This window comes from Callorhinus ursinus, unplaced genomic scaffold, assembly GCF_003265705.2.
Source record: "Callorhinus ursinus isolate GAN/ISIS: 27379988/994484 unplaced genomic scaffold, GSC_fseal_2.0 scaffold4, whole genome shotgun sequence".
NCBI classification, from domain to species: Eukaryota; Metazoa; Chordata; class Mammalia; order Carnivora; family Otariidae; genus Callorhinus; species Callorhinus ursinus.
The window spans coordinates 69,470,991-69,486,347 of record NW_027397066.1 but is presented as its reverse complement, the minus strand read 5'-3'; the positions used below and the strand labels follow the sequence as shown (position 1 = coordinate 69,486,347).

General features: G+C 38.0%; 1 protein-coding gene across 6 annotated transcripts in view; it reads right to left on the bottom strand.

Annotated features, from left to right (window-relative positions):
- Nucleotides 1-15,357, bottom strand: part of ARHGAP24 (Rho GTPase activating protein 24) — a 495,495-nt gene that overhangs the window by 44,453 nt on the left and 435,685 nt on the right. For all 6 annotated transcript variants that reach the window (XM_025887159.2, XM_025887158.2, XM_025887160.2 and 3 more), the window contains one exon: nucleotides 4,099-4,306. In XM_025887159.2, the coding sequence (XP_025742944.1) occupies nucleotides 4,099-4,306 (208 nt within the window). The remainder of the gene's footprint in view (nucleotides 1-4,098; nucleotides 4,307-15,357) is intronic.

The following is a 15,357-nucleotide window of genomic DNA, read 5'->3' as shown; positions in this document are numbered from 1 at the left end:
GCTAGGTACAGTCAACAAGATTATGTGCCTAGAAAATCCTAAGGGATCTACAAAGTCCCACGAGCACTAATAAATGAATTTGCCAATCTGTAGGACCAAAGATCTCTCTCTTTATATAAATCAGTTGTATTTGGATAATCCAGCAGTGAGCAATTAGAAAATTAAATATTGAAAAACAATACTATTTACAGGAGCATCTATAAATAGTAAATACTTAAGGATAAATTTAACAAAATGGAGCAAGATCTGAACATTGAAAAATACAAAACATTGCTGAAATGCAAAAAGTTCTAATGAAATGGAGAGATGGGCCATGTTCATGGATTAGAAGCTTTCCTATTTCTTTTAAAAGTAAATAAAATTAAAAAAAAGAAGCTTTCATATTTCTAAGATATCAATTTTCTCCCAGTTGATTTCTGGAGTCAATGAAATTTCAATCAGAATCCTCACCGACTTTTTTTGTGCAAATTGACAAGCATGTGCTAAATTTCTTTCTTTTCTTTTCTTTTTTTTTTTTTTATGGAGATGTAAATGACCTAGAATAGGCAAAACAATCTTGAGAAAGAACAAAGGGGATTTACTCCTCTTGATTTCAAGACTTTAAAGCTGTGGTGATTTTCTCTAAAAATAGCCTCCCACAAATCTTCCTTCTCTTCAAGTGCTTGCCCCTCTTTCCATCAAGTGGCCCGGTTTATTTCCCTTCTCCTCAAATGTAGGCGGGCCTGTCCTGTGACTTGCTTTGACCAACAGACTGCACCAGAAATCACACTGTCCTCCTGACCCAGCCCTTGTGAGGCTTGCAAACTGCCCTTTTCATTTTCTTGGAACCCTGAGGTATCATGTCACTAAGTCTGACTAATCTGCTAGAGATAAAGGCCATATGCCGAGCAGCTCTATTAGATGTGAGATTTATAGAGGGAGAGACAGAGAGAGAGAGATGGAGGGAGGGAGGAGGTGGCGAGAGGAGGGGTGGCAGGTTGTGGGGAGGGCATAAGGGTGGAACGGAAGGGAAGGAGGAGAGAGAGAGAAAGAAAGGCCCAAGCAGCCTCCAGCCACGTTAGCCATCTTGGACAAGGCGCTGGACATCTGAGTAAAACCATCCTGGATCCTTCAGACCTAACTGATCTCGTGAATCAACATCATGTGCAGGAGAAAGGAGCACATCCTGGCCAGCTCCTGCCCAAAGGGCAGAACCATGAGCAATAGCCGGTTGTTATTACTTAAGTCACAAAGTTCTGGCGTGGTTTGTTACGGACCTGAAACACTGAACGACTGAGCAAATGAAGAACACTCTCCTTTTCCTCGCAGGATGCTAGTGGCGTTAACCATATTGTGCTAACATTCAAATACTCTCCCCAACTCTTTTCTACAGGTTTTCTAGTTGACAGGTAGCCTCTGTAATCACTCTTTCGAAATTAAAAGAAAGGAGATTTTTATGTAGCATGAAATCACCAGGTAATTAAAAGATCTTTCAGATGAAATTTCTGATTATAAAAGTAACGGATGCTTATTGGAATCACAATATTAAAAAAAAGAAGGAAAACATCCCTCACTATCCCACAAAATCGATGTTTATCTTTTGTTACATTTTCTTCAGTCTGTTTATACATTTATGTATTTCATACAAAAAATAAATAATTTCTTTTATAAGTGAGATCGTATTTTATATAAAGATTGCACACGATTCCATTATCAGCTCAGTATTAAGAACAGGATTTGGAGATAACTGCTTACAAGGCATATCTTTTCTTATAGGATCTTAAAACTTATAAATATCCCTCCATTCTTTCATATTAGCAAGAATCTTGTTATAAGAACCAAATCATAAATGCCTATAGTAAAATAATTTTTAATAAATATACTTTTCTATAATGTCATCTGCATATATAGGCCATATATGATATAAGAAAAAGCCATTGAAACTTATCAATGTCACATGAAGTTCATTGTAGAAGATGTTGTTTATCCCATTATATGATATTTTATTATAAGGATCCCACTCGACAAATTTCTTTCAATTTTGGAAATTGAAAGAATTAAAAACAATTTAAAAATTACATTTCTTCTAGATAAACTATTGTGTATGTCCTGTGAATAGGCCTGAATTTGCAACTACTGTTTAGGTTTTCTTTTTCAAAGTATAAAATAAGACATGGGGCTCCCCTGCCAAAAGGATATCTGTGTTTTTGAAATTTGTTCTCCAACCCTGGTTTTGAATTCATTTCTTTGCCTCCGCATTTAATTTTTATCTTTCAGAGATAAATTATGAATGTCTATAAACTGTCTGTAATACTTGCTGTAAACAGGTAGGATTTTAATCAATTAATTGATCCTGTCTTATTTTTCCATTTGTTATTTCCACTTATTATTGGATAGCTTTAGCATTTTTCCAAAATTTTAATAATTGCATAACACTTTATTATATTAATGCACTATTATTTAATTAACCATACTCTACTGCGGGAGATAATAGATTGGTGTTCATTTTCTACTATTACAAAAATTGTAATAAGCCACTTTGCACTTAAGTTTTTTTCCACAGATCTGACTTTTTTCTAGGACTAGAATTTCCTGCTAAAACGGTCTTGAAATATATTACCAAATTTCTTTAGAAAGACTATAATCATTTGCACTCTTACCATCAGAGTGCCTACCTTAATATACCTTGCCAGCACTGAGTATTACCATTGTTCAAGATTTTGTTAATGTGACTAGAGGAAGGGCATTCATTAAATGATTTAATGTACATTTCTTGGATTATTAGCAGAAGTCCATATTCCCAAAGATGCGTCCTTTGTCTTATAGCATGTATTCAAGTGTCTTCTTGTCTATCTGCTCCGTAGATCAGTGTCTGTCCATGTGCTAATTCTATGCTTTCAAAGAGTAATAATACTTAGTATGCAATTTTCAATTTTCAAGAATAAGACTATTATTATCCACAACGTTCAATACTGAGATTTTCTCCTGAGGAAATAATCCAAAAATAGAAAATATTTATGTAAATGGATATCCTCTACAACATTATTTATAGTAGTGATAAAAGTGATGACATAATGTCCCAATTGTTGAAATGGTTACGAACAATATACTTGTAGAGTGAAATAGTAGATATGAAAATTATGCTTACGGAGGTTGCCAACCATCAAGTATTCAGTTAAAATATATTGTAATATTGGGGATATTTCAAATATTAATATTAAAACTATCTGCTACACTATGCTCAATTGATAATATTGGGATAAAAATATTATTTTCTAGTAATTAAAAAAGTGAAGAGAAGGAGGTAGTTTACAAAATATTGCCGTATTTAACTCTTCATGAGTGGAATTATGGATGCTTTATATGCTCTTTCCTGGAACTTCCATTAGTCCCTGAATTTCATCATTCTATACTTCTTGTTCCCTTGTAAATCTATTCTAGATTAAGGTGAAGCTATATTTTGAAAAATATAATGCTTTTATTATTATTATTATTAAAAACAGTTATTTTAGTTACATTGCCTATATCCCCAATCTCTGCTTATTAATACTTTTAATATCTTTTAGCTGAAAGAATTAAAAAAAAACACTGAACAGGAGAAGACTCCTATTTTTTTTTTAAAGATTTTATTTATTTATTTGACAGAGAGAGAGACAGTGAGAGAGGGAACACAAGCAGGGGGAGTGGGAGAGGGAGAAGCAGGCTTCCCGCCGAGCAGGGAGCCCGATGCAGGGCTCGATCCCCAGGACCCTGAGATCATGACCTGAGCCGAAGGCAGTTGCTTAACCAACTGAGCCACCCAGGCGCCCCAAGACTCCTATTTTAAACGTTCACTTTTCTGATGCAAAAGTTTAACACGGGGTTAATTTAGGACCAAAGGAGAAGAAGAAATAATCATGTTTCAAGAGGGACAAAAAGTATCCAGGAGAAAGACATCTAAAGTGTTAAAATTTTGACTCTGTAAATTAATAAAAATAATCCACCCTCGTGTGGCTATATAATTCATATTCTAAAACCATTATAACATCAATTAAGGTTCTCTTGTCTCAGCTCACTGCATTCTTTCTGTTCAGTTTGGATTTCTCAGTGCAGAATGATTAATGAAATCTTGAAATCTACCTGTCAAATGATGGCTTCTCTCCACAGTCAAAGGCATCCTGGAGCTCCTTGACGAGGTTAGCCTGGCCTGGCAGCCGGAAGAGACCCTCTTCTTTCAGGCCCCTTTGTCGGATAAAGTCCACACACTGCTCGACCAGCAGTGGAGCCAGACGGTTCCCATATCTCTTCTCATAACGGACAGTGTCTTCCAGTTTCTGTCCAAAAATGCCTGGAGGAACAAAGGCTCACAATGAATTTGAGGAATTCGTATCATTCCACTTGGTTATTTTTTTTTAAATCCTCTATATAAAGGGAAAACAAAGACTGAAAGGCTGACAAGCATTTAACAATCAGTACCTCACAGTTTTCCAGAATCAAATCCATGATACACAATTCTTCAAAGGAAAAGGCTTTGCCTTACGCTGCCCTTCTCCCCTAAATTCCGTATTTAGCCCCCACACCAAATAGACATACAAAGTTGGAGATAGCCACTTTAATATAAGAAACACTGCAATAAATGAAAGTTTAGTTATTTTGTGTGGGCCCATGAGGGCCTGCAGTCTGAATGGAGTCATTGCTGTGCACTCCATAGCATCTGGAGGTGGTGTTCCTACTGATGATGACCAGATGACTGGGCTGGAAATAGAGGCCATGATGTCTGCTTGGAAGGGACTGGACCCTTACAATAGCTAGCCCCAAAGGCAGCTTTAGGCACAAAGGAGGATTCTAATTTTGTCCCCATCTCCCACTAACAAGCAAATAGTGGGTTGTATCTATGAAGAGGACAATAGTGCTCTCATCTCATCTGGTTCCAGCTGCACAAAGGCGAGACCCAGCAATACCCTAACTGTGGAGATTGTTACCAGCTGGTGCCCCACCAGTGGCCCCACTGAGCCTTTATGCTAACTTACTCAAAATGTGCTGTAAACTTCCTTCTTTCCAATAAAGAGTAGCCATTGTATTGGCTTCTTCTCTGGAAAGAAAGAAAGAAAGAAAGAAAGAAAGAAAGAAAGAAAGAAAGAAAGAGCCTCTAAAATATATTAATACCAGGTCATAGCTTGGTAAAAATGATCAACCTATGAGGAAAAAAGGTGGGGAAAGCCAAAGCAAATGTCACTCCAATGTTCCCAGATGGGATGAATATCACTAAATAGTTTTAATGGTCTAATGGTTTCATAAAAGGGAAAGAAAAATTAGTCTTGCATGCTGAAATTATGTGAGACTCCAGAATACCTGGGGAATTATTTCAAAAACACTAGGTTAAGAATTGAACAATAAAAACAAATATTTTACCTCCCTATCTGTAAAATAATTTATGTATGGATTCAGCAATGCAAAACCATCACATTCCAAGCAATAAACGACTGCTACCAAAGAGAAAATTTTTAGCCCTGGTAGAAACAATAAGACAACAACAAACCAAACTATTCAACACATGATATCAAATCTAGTATTAAGAGAATTCATATATTCGCTATAGGAAAAAAATGTTGAGTGAACTAATATTAATATTCAAATACATAGAAAGCAAAATTAGAAAATGGCATCTTCTAAGGGCAGGAAAATTAATGTAGGTAACAGGTCTATTCAGCTAAATTTGTAGACTTTGGAACAAGCAGTTTCTCAATGGTGTGAAACATTGTTTGCCAACTCAACAGTTGGCATTTTCTCTTGTCATACCCCTATTTTCTCTTGTCATTTCCATTTTAGGGACTGGAAAATTAAATACTTCTCCCACTTTTTAAGAAGTCTTTGGAGTCTCTAGGAAGATTTTTTTGCTGATGAAAGAGAAAGTCAGCTGGAATTGCCAATCATTCCTTTTTTTCTACCATGAACTTGGACATGCTATCTGTTGATCTAAGAGTCGTCTTTTGACTATTAGATAGCAATCATGAGGGAAAGCCTGAAAGATTCAGACAATGGGGATGAAATCACTGAACCACTGACCCAATACCAGCAGCACCTTCTTTATGATTTTTTTTAAAGTGAGAAAAATGCATGTTTAACCACTGTTATCTGGGGTTTCTGTTGCTTGCAGCAACACCAAACTCTAACCCATACAGTGGTAATAATGACTTTGAAGATATTTTAGTGTTTTAATAACAAAGCTTGAAAATTGATTATGAATGGAGAATACTGACTCTTTTTCTGTGGAGTTCTTCTTTGTTTTCCACCCTGTGGAGTTCTTTGATGTTTATTTGCCTGAGATGTTTGGATTCTATTCTGTCAAAATTAAGAAAATAGCCTTTCAAAGGCACTAATAGTTTATTCTTTTAAAAAAACAATATTGACATCTGGGAATACACCTTATGTGTCTGTGGTTTTACACTTACTGTTTTAGATTGATAAACATATTATCTAAAGTTTCTCTCTAAATCCAGTAGAAAACCTACTAAAGATGTTGCAACTCAACATCTCTGTGTGCTACAAATGAGAACCAAACTTCCAAGACTTTGTTTTATACAGTAATAAAAAACAAACATTCTTTTCTTAAAATTCTCAGGATTTCTTTTTTCCCAACAACTTAGGGACATGATAAAAGAAGCAGTATGTTTTGTTTTATGGCTACTCTGGTTTCTCCTCTTCCTTCCTTCTTTCCTTCCTTCTTTTTTGTACATACAGCTTTGTGTTGTGGTAAGAATTCACTTAAGAAGTATAGCAAGAAATGAAAAGGCAAAAGCCCTAACATCTTTCCATTTATTAAGGACCTATTACGTACTAAGTCCTTGACATATCTTCTCTTATTTTCATAATAGATATATAAGGTGACTATCTTATTATACATGAGGAAACTGGGGCTCAGAGAGATTAAGCGAATAGCTCAAGGTTAATTACACAACACTAAGTATTGGAATGGAAGTCCATATCCAGATTTATTCAGCCTTAACTTTGCTCATTCCCAAATACCAGTCCTCTTACTCTTTATTTAATCACAATGAGCATATGTCCTCATTTTCTAGTAATTCAAAATATTAGTAAATTCTAAAAACGAATAATATAGAGTATTTTTTGTGTGTGTGCTCTAAAAAGTGATAATAGCGAAGATGTACTTATGTATTTCAGGCATGGGTACAAGTGGTTTATCTGCATTTCTTTCACTTAAAACTCACGGCATTTTATGAGGTGGTCACCACTATTTTACCAAGGAGGAGACTGAAGCACACAAAGGTTAAGTGACTCGCTGAATGTCACAGAGCTAGTAAATGATGGAGCCAGGATTTGTTCAAGGCTATTGGATTCCAGAGGCACTCTGTATCTATTACATAATACAGGGTAGTGTGCACACTGGCTGAAAAATGAGTTACTGAGGAAGAAACCTGCTGCTTACTAGCTTTCTGACCTACATTTCTGTCATCACACTAGCAAGAGTAATTTCTGCTGAGAAAATGCAAATTTGGAGGAAGATCAGGAAAAAAAAAATAGAGAAGGAGAAAACTGAACATCTTCTGCATCCTGCCCAAGGAAATTATTTCCTTTATGTAAAGAGCTATGTCTATTTAGCAATATAATGTGTAAGAGAGTTAAAGCATATAGATGATAGGATACACATGCTTAGAGATTCCTGTGGAAAATTAATAGTTTTCTGCTGTAAGTCTGGTCTCGGAAAGAATTGGTAAGTGATTATAATAAACGTATCCTTCTCAATTTGTGGCATTGGAAATAGAATGTCTCAACCATCTCTGTCTTATAATGGTAGATGTGAATTAATGTCCTATATGAGCATGTTTTTTGTGTGGAAGGTTAGGCGGAAATTTTTTTTTAAGCTGTTTTGTTTAGCATTTTCATTGAGGAAGCAATGAAACTTCAAATTTTAAGATTAACAAGAAAGCACAAAGGTCATGAGCCTATCCCCAACTAGCAGCAGGGGGAAAAGGACACACTGACTAGTAGATTATTAACAAGAATATACTCTGTGATGTGAGTCATGCAAATGGTGCTAGCTATATCCATTGAAATTCCCAGGGAGGTTTCACACTACCTGACAAAACCATCCCTGGAATTTCTAGGTGACAAAGGTACATCATGTGTACTTCCCTTGGAAGTACGTTGATGGTGTCATAAAGCATCACCAAGGAGGTGTCCTTTCACTAGGCTGAGAAGGTAAATTACCCAGGTGATTTTATTATACCTGTGGGAGGCTGTTCCAACTGGAGAGAGAGAGATCTAAATCTCCTTCAGGATTTGTGAGGTTCCTGCTTTATGTGTGATTTATACACTCAATAGCTAGAGGCAGCCTGTGAAGTTAACTGAGTGTGATCAGATAAATATATTCATATTCCATCGATCTTAAATATGAATAAACAAACACAAAGCCAAACCTTCTTGGATTTTCTGTGCCTTGCAATTATTTATTCTTTTTGCTCCTTGGTTCCCAGTTAAGTATAACTCTGGCTCCATTTCAACCCTTTCTGTCCTTGCCAACCTATTGCAATTTGGACTCTGACACTGCCAGTCTACTAAAAGAGCTTTTTCTATAGTCATTGATAACTTCCTAGTTGTCAAATCACTGAAAGCCAAATTTACTTTTTGTATTACTTCATGCCTCACTCCCTTTAAAACTGTCATGTCACTCTTCTTCCTGACACTTCTCATGTGTTACATAGTTCTTGCCTTCCAGAATACTCTTATCAATCTCTTTCTTGACGGTGCTACTTACTACAACCTTCTCATAAATTTGTTCGTCCTCTGGGTTCTGTCCTCAGCCCTATTTTATGCTACTTGACACAATTTCTTTGCTTGACTACATTTAATCTCACTATCTAACAGTATTCCCAGATCTGTATCTCAGTTTGGGCCACTCTTACGATCCTTGGCATTGGATTTCTAAGTGCCCGTTAGACCCCTCAACATGGATATCTCAAAACATTCTCAAACTCAGAATTTCTAAAACGGAGTCACCTTTTCTTTAAAACCTGTTCTACTTCCTGTAATCTGGTTTTGGTTATCAGTTCGTTACCCTCCTGAACATTTGAAGTGCCATCTGAGAGTCAGCCTAGATTCCTGCTTCCTTCATGACCATCACTTAGTCACCATATGGGTCCCTTCCAAACTCGCTGTCACTACATTAGGCTAGATCCTCAATATTTCTTAAGTGATTTTTTGAAGAGCAGAGTATCTATTTCAGGCAAGTGCTGCCATAGTGATCTTCATAATATTTAAATTAGATCATGACATTCCTTTGCTTTATTTCTTCCAGTGGTACCCACTGGCCAACGCAACTCTTTTTCACACGATACAAAGTCTCCACAATCTGATCTCTGCCTCTTTATCTGCCATTCAATCAACAAATGTTTAGGTGGCGCCCACTGTGTGCCAGGCCCTGTGCCATATCCACTCTCATTTCTACTGTTTGCTCAAAAACAACATGCTCTCTATCTATACTGGACTATTAGTTGTTCCTTAAGTCCAATATGACCTAGCATATCTTCAGGCTTCCTTCTAGAAGGAAGTAGGTTTTGCCATCATGAGTCAGCCTAGGGAAACTTATTCTGCAAGATTCAGTTCATATGATCTCCTGTGTGAAGTCTTTACTAACTTCCCTCATTGCTCCAGACCCAAAGTTTGATATGTTTCTCCTTTGGTTTCTTAGCATTGCCTTGTAATTATTTATTTAGATGCCTATCTGTACTGGACTACTCTCTCTCACCAGTCATAAGAGGAATGTACTTTTATAATCACTATAGTAAAATAATTACTTTGCATTTATTATTATTATAAATAATATTGGGTAACAGCTGTAGACTATGTGTCTATCCAATAAACATCAGAGAGGGGTGGGAAAATTCCCCAAGGTGCCAGACACAAGGACTGAACTGGGACTGGTGCCGGATCTGAAGGACCCTCCATGGCTCAGACTCCATTCTACCACAGTGCCATGGTCTGAGTGTCTGTGTCCCCTCCAAATTCCTACACTGAAAACCTACTGCCCAAGGTGATGGTGCTAGGGTGGGGCCTTTGGGAGGTGATTACGTCATGAGGGTAGAGCCCTCCTGAATGGGATTAGTGCCTGGGTAAAGGGCTCCAGAGACCTCTCTTGCTTCTTCCTATTCTGTCACTTGAGAATACAACAAGAAATTGACAGTCTAAAACCCAAAAAAGGGCTCGCACCAGCCTGATCTCAGACTTCTAGCTTCCAGAACTGTGGAAAATAAATTTCTGTTGTGTATCAGCTACATAGTCTATGATATTTTGTTTCAGCAGCCTGAATGCACCAAGACCGATAGACAAATTCTCTTGCTTATGTCCCTGGAACTTAATTCCAAAGTGGGTAAGGATCACGTGCTCCATAAACATTTGTGGAATTAATGTGTGCATTAAAACAAAATACTTCACTTCCTCACTTATGGGAATAAGTGAATAACTCCATTGTAAAATGACACTCATCAGTAATTCTCAGGCTGTGACACTGATTTCTATAAAAACTGGAAAACAAAAACGTCTGTGGTATGCTGATGAAAAGCCAGAAGTTAAGCAACTTTTCCATTATTACTCATATTTTCTGCTGTCATGATTTCTCAGAGTGCTTGCCCTTTTCTTCCTATAGATCATATCCTAAGCCATATGGAGAACTTGCTTTTACTTATCCTTCTGCTTACTGCAATCCTGCTAGCAGAATAAGTCTTGGTATCACTAGGATTATAATAATTTTTTAAAGATTTTATTTATTTATTTGAGAGAGAGAGAGAATGAGAGATAGAAAGCACGAGAGGGAAGAGGGTCAGAGGGAGAAGCAGACTCCCCGCTGAGCAGGGAGCCCGATGAGGGACTCGATCCCAGGACTCCAGGAAGGCAGTCGCTTAACCAACTGAGCCACCCAGCCGCCCTATAATAATTTTTAATTAAAAATGAACATTCACCCACGATAAAAAGACAAATCAAGATAACAGACATCCAATTTAGTACAGAACTAAGAAACAAAGACAGTCAAAGTCTACTTCAGTCTGTCACCAACACTTCCTAAGCAACCAAAAAATCTCATATGGCTAGAAATCTCTTAATCCCAGGAGCTCCGAATCTATAAAAACCAGTGAATGTTTGGTAGAATCTTGATTCTTCTTGTAGTCAGAGTGGGGAAGGAGGGAGAAAAAGAAAGGCTTGGCAAAACTAAGAAGTGTAATAATGCCAGAATAGCGGCCTAGCTCTCAGACCAGCAGACCCTGTTTATGTCTAGGTACCAAGCCATGCAATTTGCATGTATTTTCTTTATTTGACACTCCAAGGACTCTGCACAGAGGGCTCCCTTCTACAAACCAATTCAGAAATGCTAGGTGGTCTGAGGTCACACATCCAGAAAGTGACAGATCTGGGATACAAATATAGGTCTATACAATTCTAAGAGTCTTCCTTTTCCACTGTGTTACGTTAATTCAATTCAGACATATATTTTTTTTCCCCCATAGGTGTGCTGACCACTGTCTTAGGAGAATACAGGAGAAAATGTCTAAATCTGATTCCTATTTAAATGATTAAATCTGATTTTACATAGTTCAGATGAATTACTGCCTTCCCAGATAAGCCCATGGTCGGTCTTTTGTTCATGGGCTCCTCAGTCTTCATATATACTTTGTTGTAGGGCTTACCACAGAGTAATGGTTTATGTGTCTTTATCCTCAAGGAGTGTGTGAACTCATAGATTCAAGGGAACCTATTTTCTTTGCCTACTCATCTCCAGAATCACTTGGTACGTGCTCCATAATATTTTGATATTATGAATTAATGAGCTACTCATTTAAAATTATATGGATTTGGATAGTAGCATTCTATTGGACAAATCTATTTCCATTAAGTGTGATTACAACATACAATAAACTTTAAAGAAAATGTTGGTTTTATTCAACCATGTCACAACCATGACAAACTATTTAAACTCATTATTGCCTATGGACCAGTAGGAAAATATACATAATAATACTGTACTTCACCAGTTTGCAATAAACCTTGAATCCTCGATTGAATAGACCTATTACCATTCATCACTCTGGGAAGAAGTAAATAAATCTCTATCTCTATGTATGTACGTATGTACGTATCTATCTATCATCTATCTATCTATCTATCTCTCTACTTATTTATCTTTTACCACAAATGTATATAAAGCACTCTAAGATGGCTATGAATATACGATGGCCAGGTGGCAGCATATAAGAAATATAAGGACTACACAGAAGGCTTGGGTGAGCCGGGAAGACTTGATGAGGAATGCGAGCCAGCAATGCCTAGAAGGAAGCATGAAGTTTGAACAGAGCAGAGAGAGCGTCATAGCACATTGAAGAAAAGCAAAGAGGTGGAGTAGGGCATGTGTTTAGGGAGAAAGAGTGGGGCAGTCTGGGGAACTGGGAGTTTATTCTCCAGGGAATAGATGTGATAGGTTAGAAGGCCTTGATGATTACATGAAACAGTTAGGAATTCCTCCCGGGAGCCAGAGGGACTCATAAAAATATTTGAGCTGTGGGATGCTTGAGAATACTCTTTCAGGAATACCAATCGGTCAGTGCTTTACAAATGGCCTGTGTGTTGTAGGAATTTGTGAAGAACATTAGGGTGGAAACGAGGATGGATGCTGTCTCAAAGAGCTTCTTCCTAGGTTAAAATAAGTTGTGTGCATGAAGCAACAAAGGCACAGAGAACTAAGGTGATAGAAAGTGAAATGGAGCTGGAAGTCTATAAAGAAGGAAGAAGCAATAATGCACGACTACTAACCAACGGTTACAGTGTAGGGGAAAAGCTCTTGGGAATTAATGATGACTTATCTCTAAGAGGAGAGCACCTCAGGAAGAGACAGAACAACAACAACAACAACAACAACAACAACAACAACAAAAAACAACAAAACAAAAACCCCCAAATAAGATACAGTTAGACTTTAAAATTTACCTCAGTGTGTCCTGTGAGCCTAACAATCTTAAAATACCTAGTGAGTCTATTTGACCAGAAATTAACACTAACATTCAGGAACCAAGGTAGTATGCACCTCCAGGTAATCAAAAGGTTGGTTATGTTTCCCATATTAGATATTAGTCTTATAGAGGTAAAAAAAAAAAAAAATACATATATAGTTTCAAAATCAACAGGGTAAAAATACGTTGGAATCATTCTGTCTCTAGAACATAAATCCAAAGCACTGCCATCCCCAGCTTCCTGCCTAAGAAATGTTTCTCTGTTCCTGGATTTTTCGTACCACTGGGAAAACATTTTCAGCAACCTGTATTAGTACCCAAACGAAGAAATGGAGAGATGAAGAGGACAGTAAAGGACCAAAGGGATGCGGAAGAGAAAACAATCCTGAGAAGTCAGTTAGGGACTGCGCAGCATGCAGTTCTCCAAGACCACCAGGCCTCCGGAAAATTTAACGCAACTGCACACTTCATTCCGAGGGCACTTCTAAAGCGGCAAGTCTCCTCTTCTGTTGGCCTACCCTTGACAACGGTAAAAAAATATGTTTTAAATGTAGATCAGGAAAAGCAGACGCGTCAACATTCTTTGCTCCTGGGTGCTTTTCCATGAATCCTGCACTCTCCCTCTGCTTTCACTGAAATGACTGAAGCTGATGCTCTCCAACAGGCCTGGTTGAGGAACACAGGAACGCAGAAATGGGTCCACTTCTTGAACTACTTGAGTGCCCAGGAGATTAAACAAAGCACAAAAGAACGCTCTCTTCCTAAGGTAGCATGGTTTGGGGGGGCGGGGCACAGGGTTGAAAGAAAAGTCCATTCTTTTCAGTGCAGGACCTTGAATAAAGATGTAAACATCCCAGTGAGTCATGCCACTGCGGGCTGGAGTGATTAGAGCTGTGCACGCAGAAGCTGCTTCTCTCCCAGAGCCTCACTGCACAACTGTGGTCGGCCGCCAGGGAATGAGACAGAGCCTGGTGTGCTGCCGGCTCTGGCTAAAGGGGAAGGAAACTTTAAAACAGCTCCATGCTTCCCGCTCCTCCTCTCCTTTATGGTTCTGACAGAAACCAGAATGCAATTTTGTAAATTAGAAATGTCAGTCCTTGACTGGCATGCTGAACATTCCTCAGATTGCTAGGACTGCAGAGGACAGGACAATGGTTTAAAAATGACCCACAGGAGATGGTAGGTGGAAGTGTTCCCCACTCCCGTGGGCGCCAGTTGCCAGCCCCGAGAGGATTCTCTCTGCAGGCACTGCCTTCCCTCCTTGGTATTTAAGGAGAAAGGGAAGAGGGCATAATGAATAGCAGTGTTAGGCAGGATTCTTGCAGATATGCCGGGCTCCACTACTGGAGAGAAGATGGAAAAAGTCAAAAACACCTTGCTCTGTGCTTCCAAAACACATTAAATGTCCCCAGAACATCTCATGTTACAAATGAGCGGCAATAGCCTGGAAAAGTAGACCTTCTCTGCATGTTTGGATAAACTAACTTTGGTTGCTGAGGGCCAGAAGAGCTAGAAAAAGAGAGAAAGTCCTTTAAGCAATGACTCCCTCGCCTTTTTTTCAATTTCTACTGCTACCAGTTTCTCTGTCAATGATGCAATCTTAACAGTAACCATGAAATCTCTAGAGATCTATAAAATCTGAGGCACATCTCTCTCAATTACCTTTGTGGATGAGAGAGGAATATAAATTAACACCTGAATTCCTTGCTAATAGTACAGGATAATGATCATAGGCAGATCTTAACTGCTCAAAGGGAAAGACTCCGAAGGAACAAGGTTTAGTCTTAAAAAGTTCCTACTATATTTTGCTTCACACACGTGTTTTTTTTTCTTACTTTGTTTTCTTCTCTTTTTCGTTGGTTACTAAGTAGAAAGGGTTAATAGGTGGCAGATCAAAGAAAAAAGGGAGAAAGAACCTTAGACGCTAGTCATATCTGCTCCTGATTAAATTATTAGCTTACTAATAAAGGCATGACATTAAATTATAACTACCTACTGACAAATTGAGTAATCACGTCATTTATCCCCATTTTAAAGCAAAAGGGCATTTAAAAATATTTTGATACATAAATGTTTTCTAAAAGCATTTTATCTTACCTATGCTGTACCCTTTAACTCCCCTTGCACAAATCAATTCTGAAATGCATGCTTCTTTTACTGATCATAAATCGTGAGATTTTCCCACTCCCTCTTCCTGAAAGTTTGTGTCTTTGGCTTTTGCCAGTGCCACCTTTTGATATATTTGGAAAGTCAAGGTGACCCCTATTTCTAATCAGTGTTAGTCAATATGGTCAAAAGGCTCCTGAAAAGGAGTCACTACAGATAACCTAATTATTCAAATTTTCTCAGCAGGGGAGGGGAGGGGAGGCAAGTACAGGCAGCC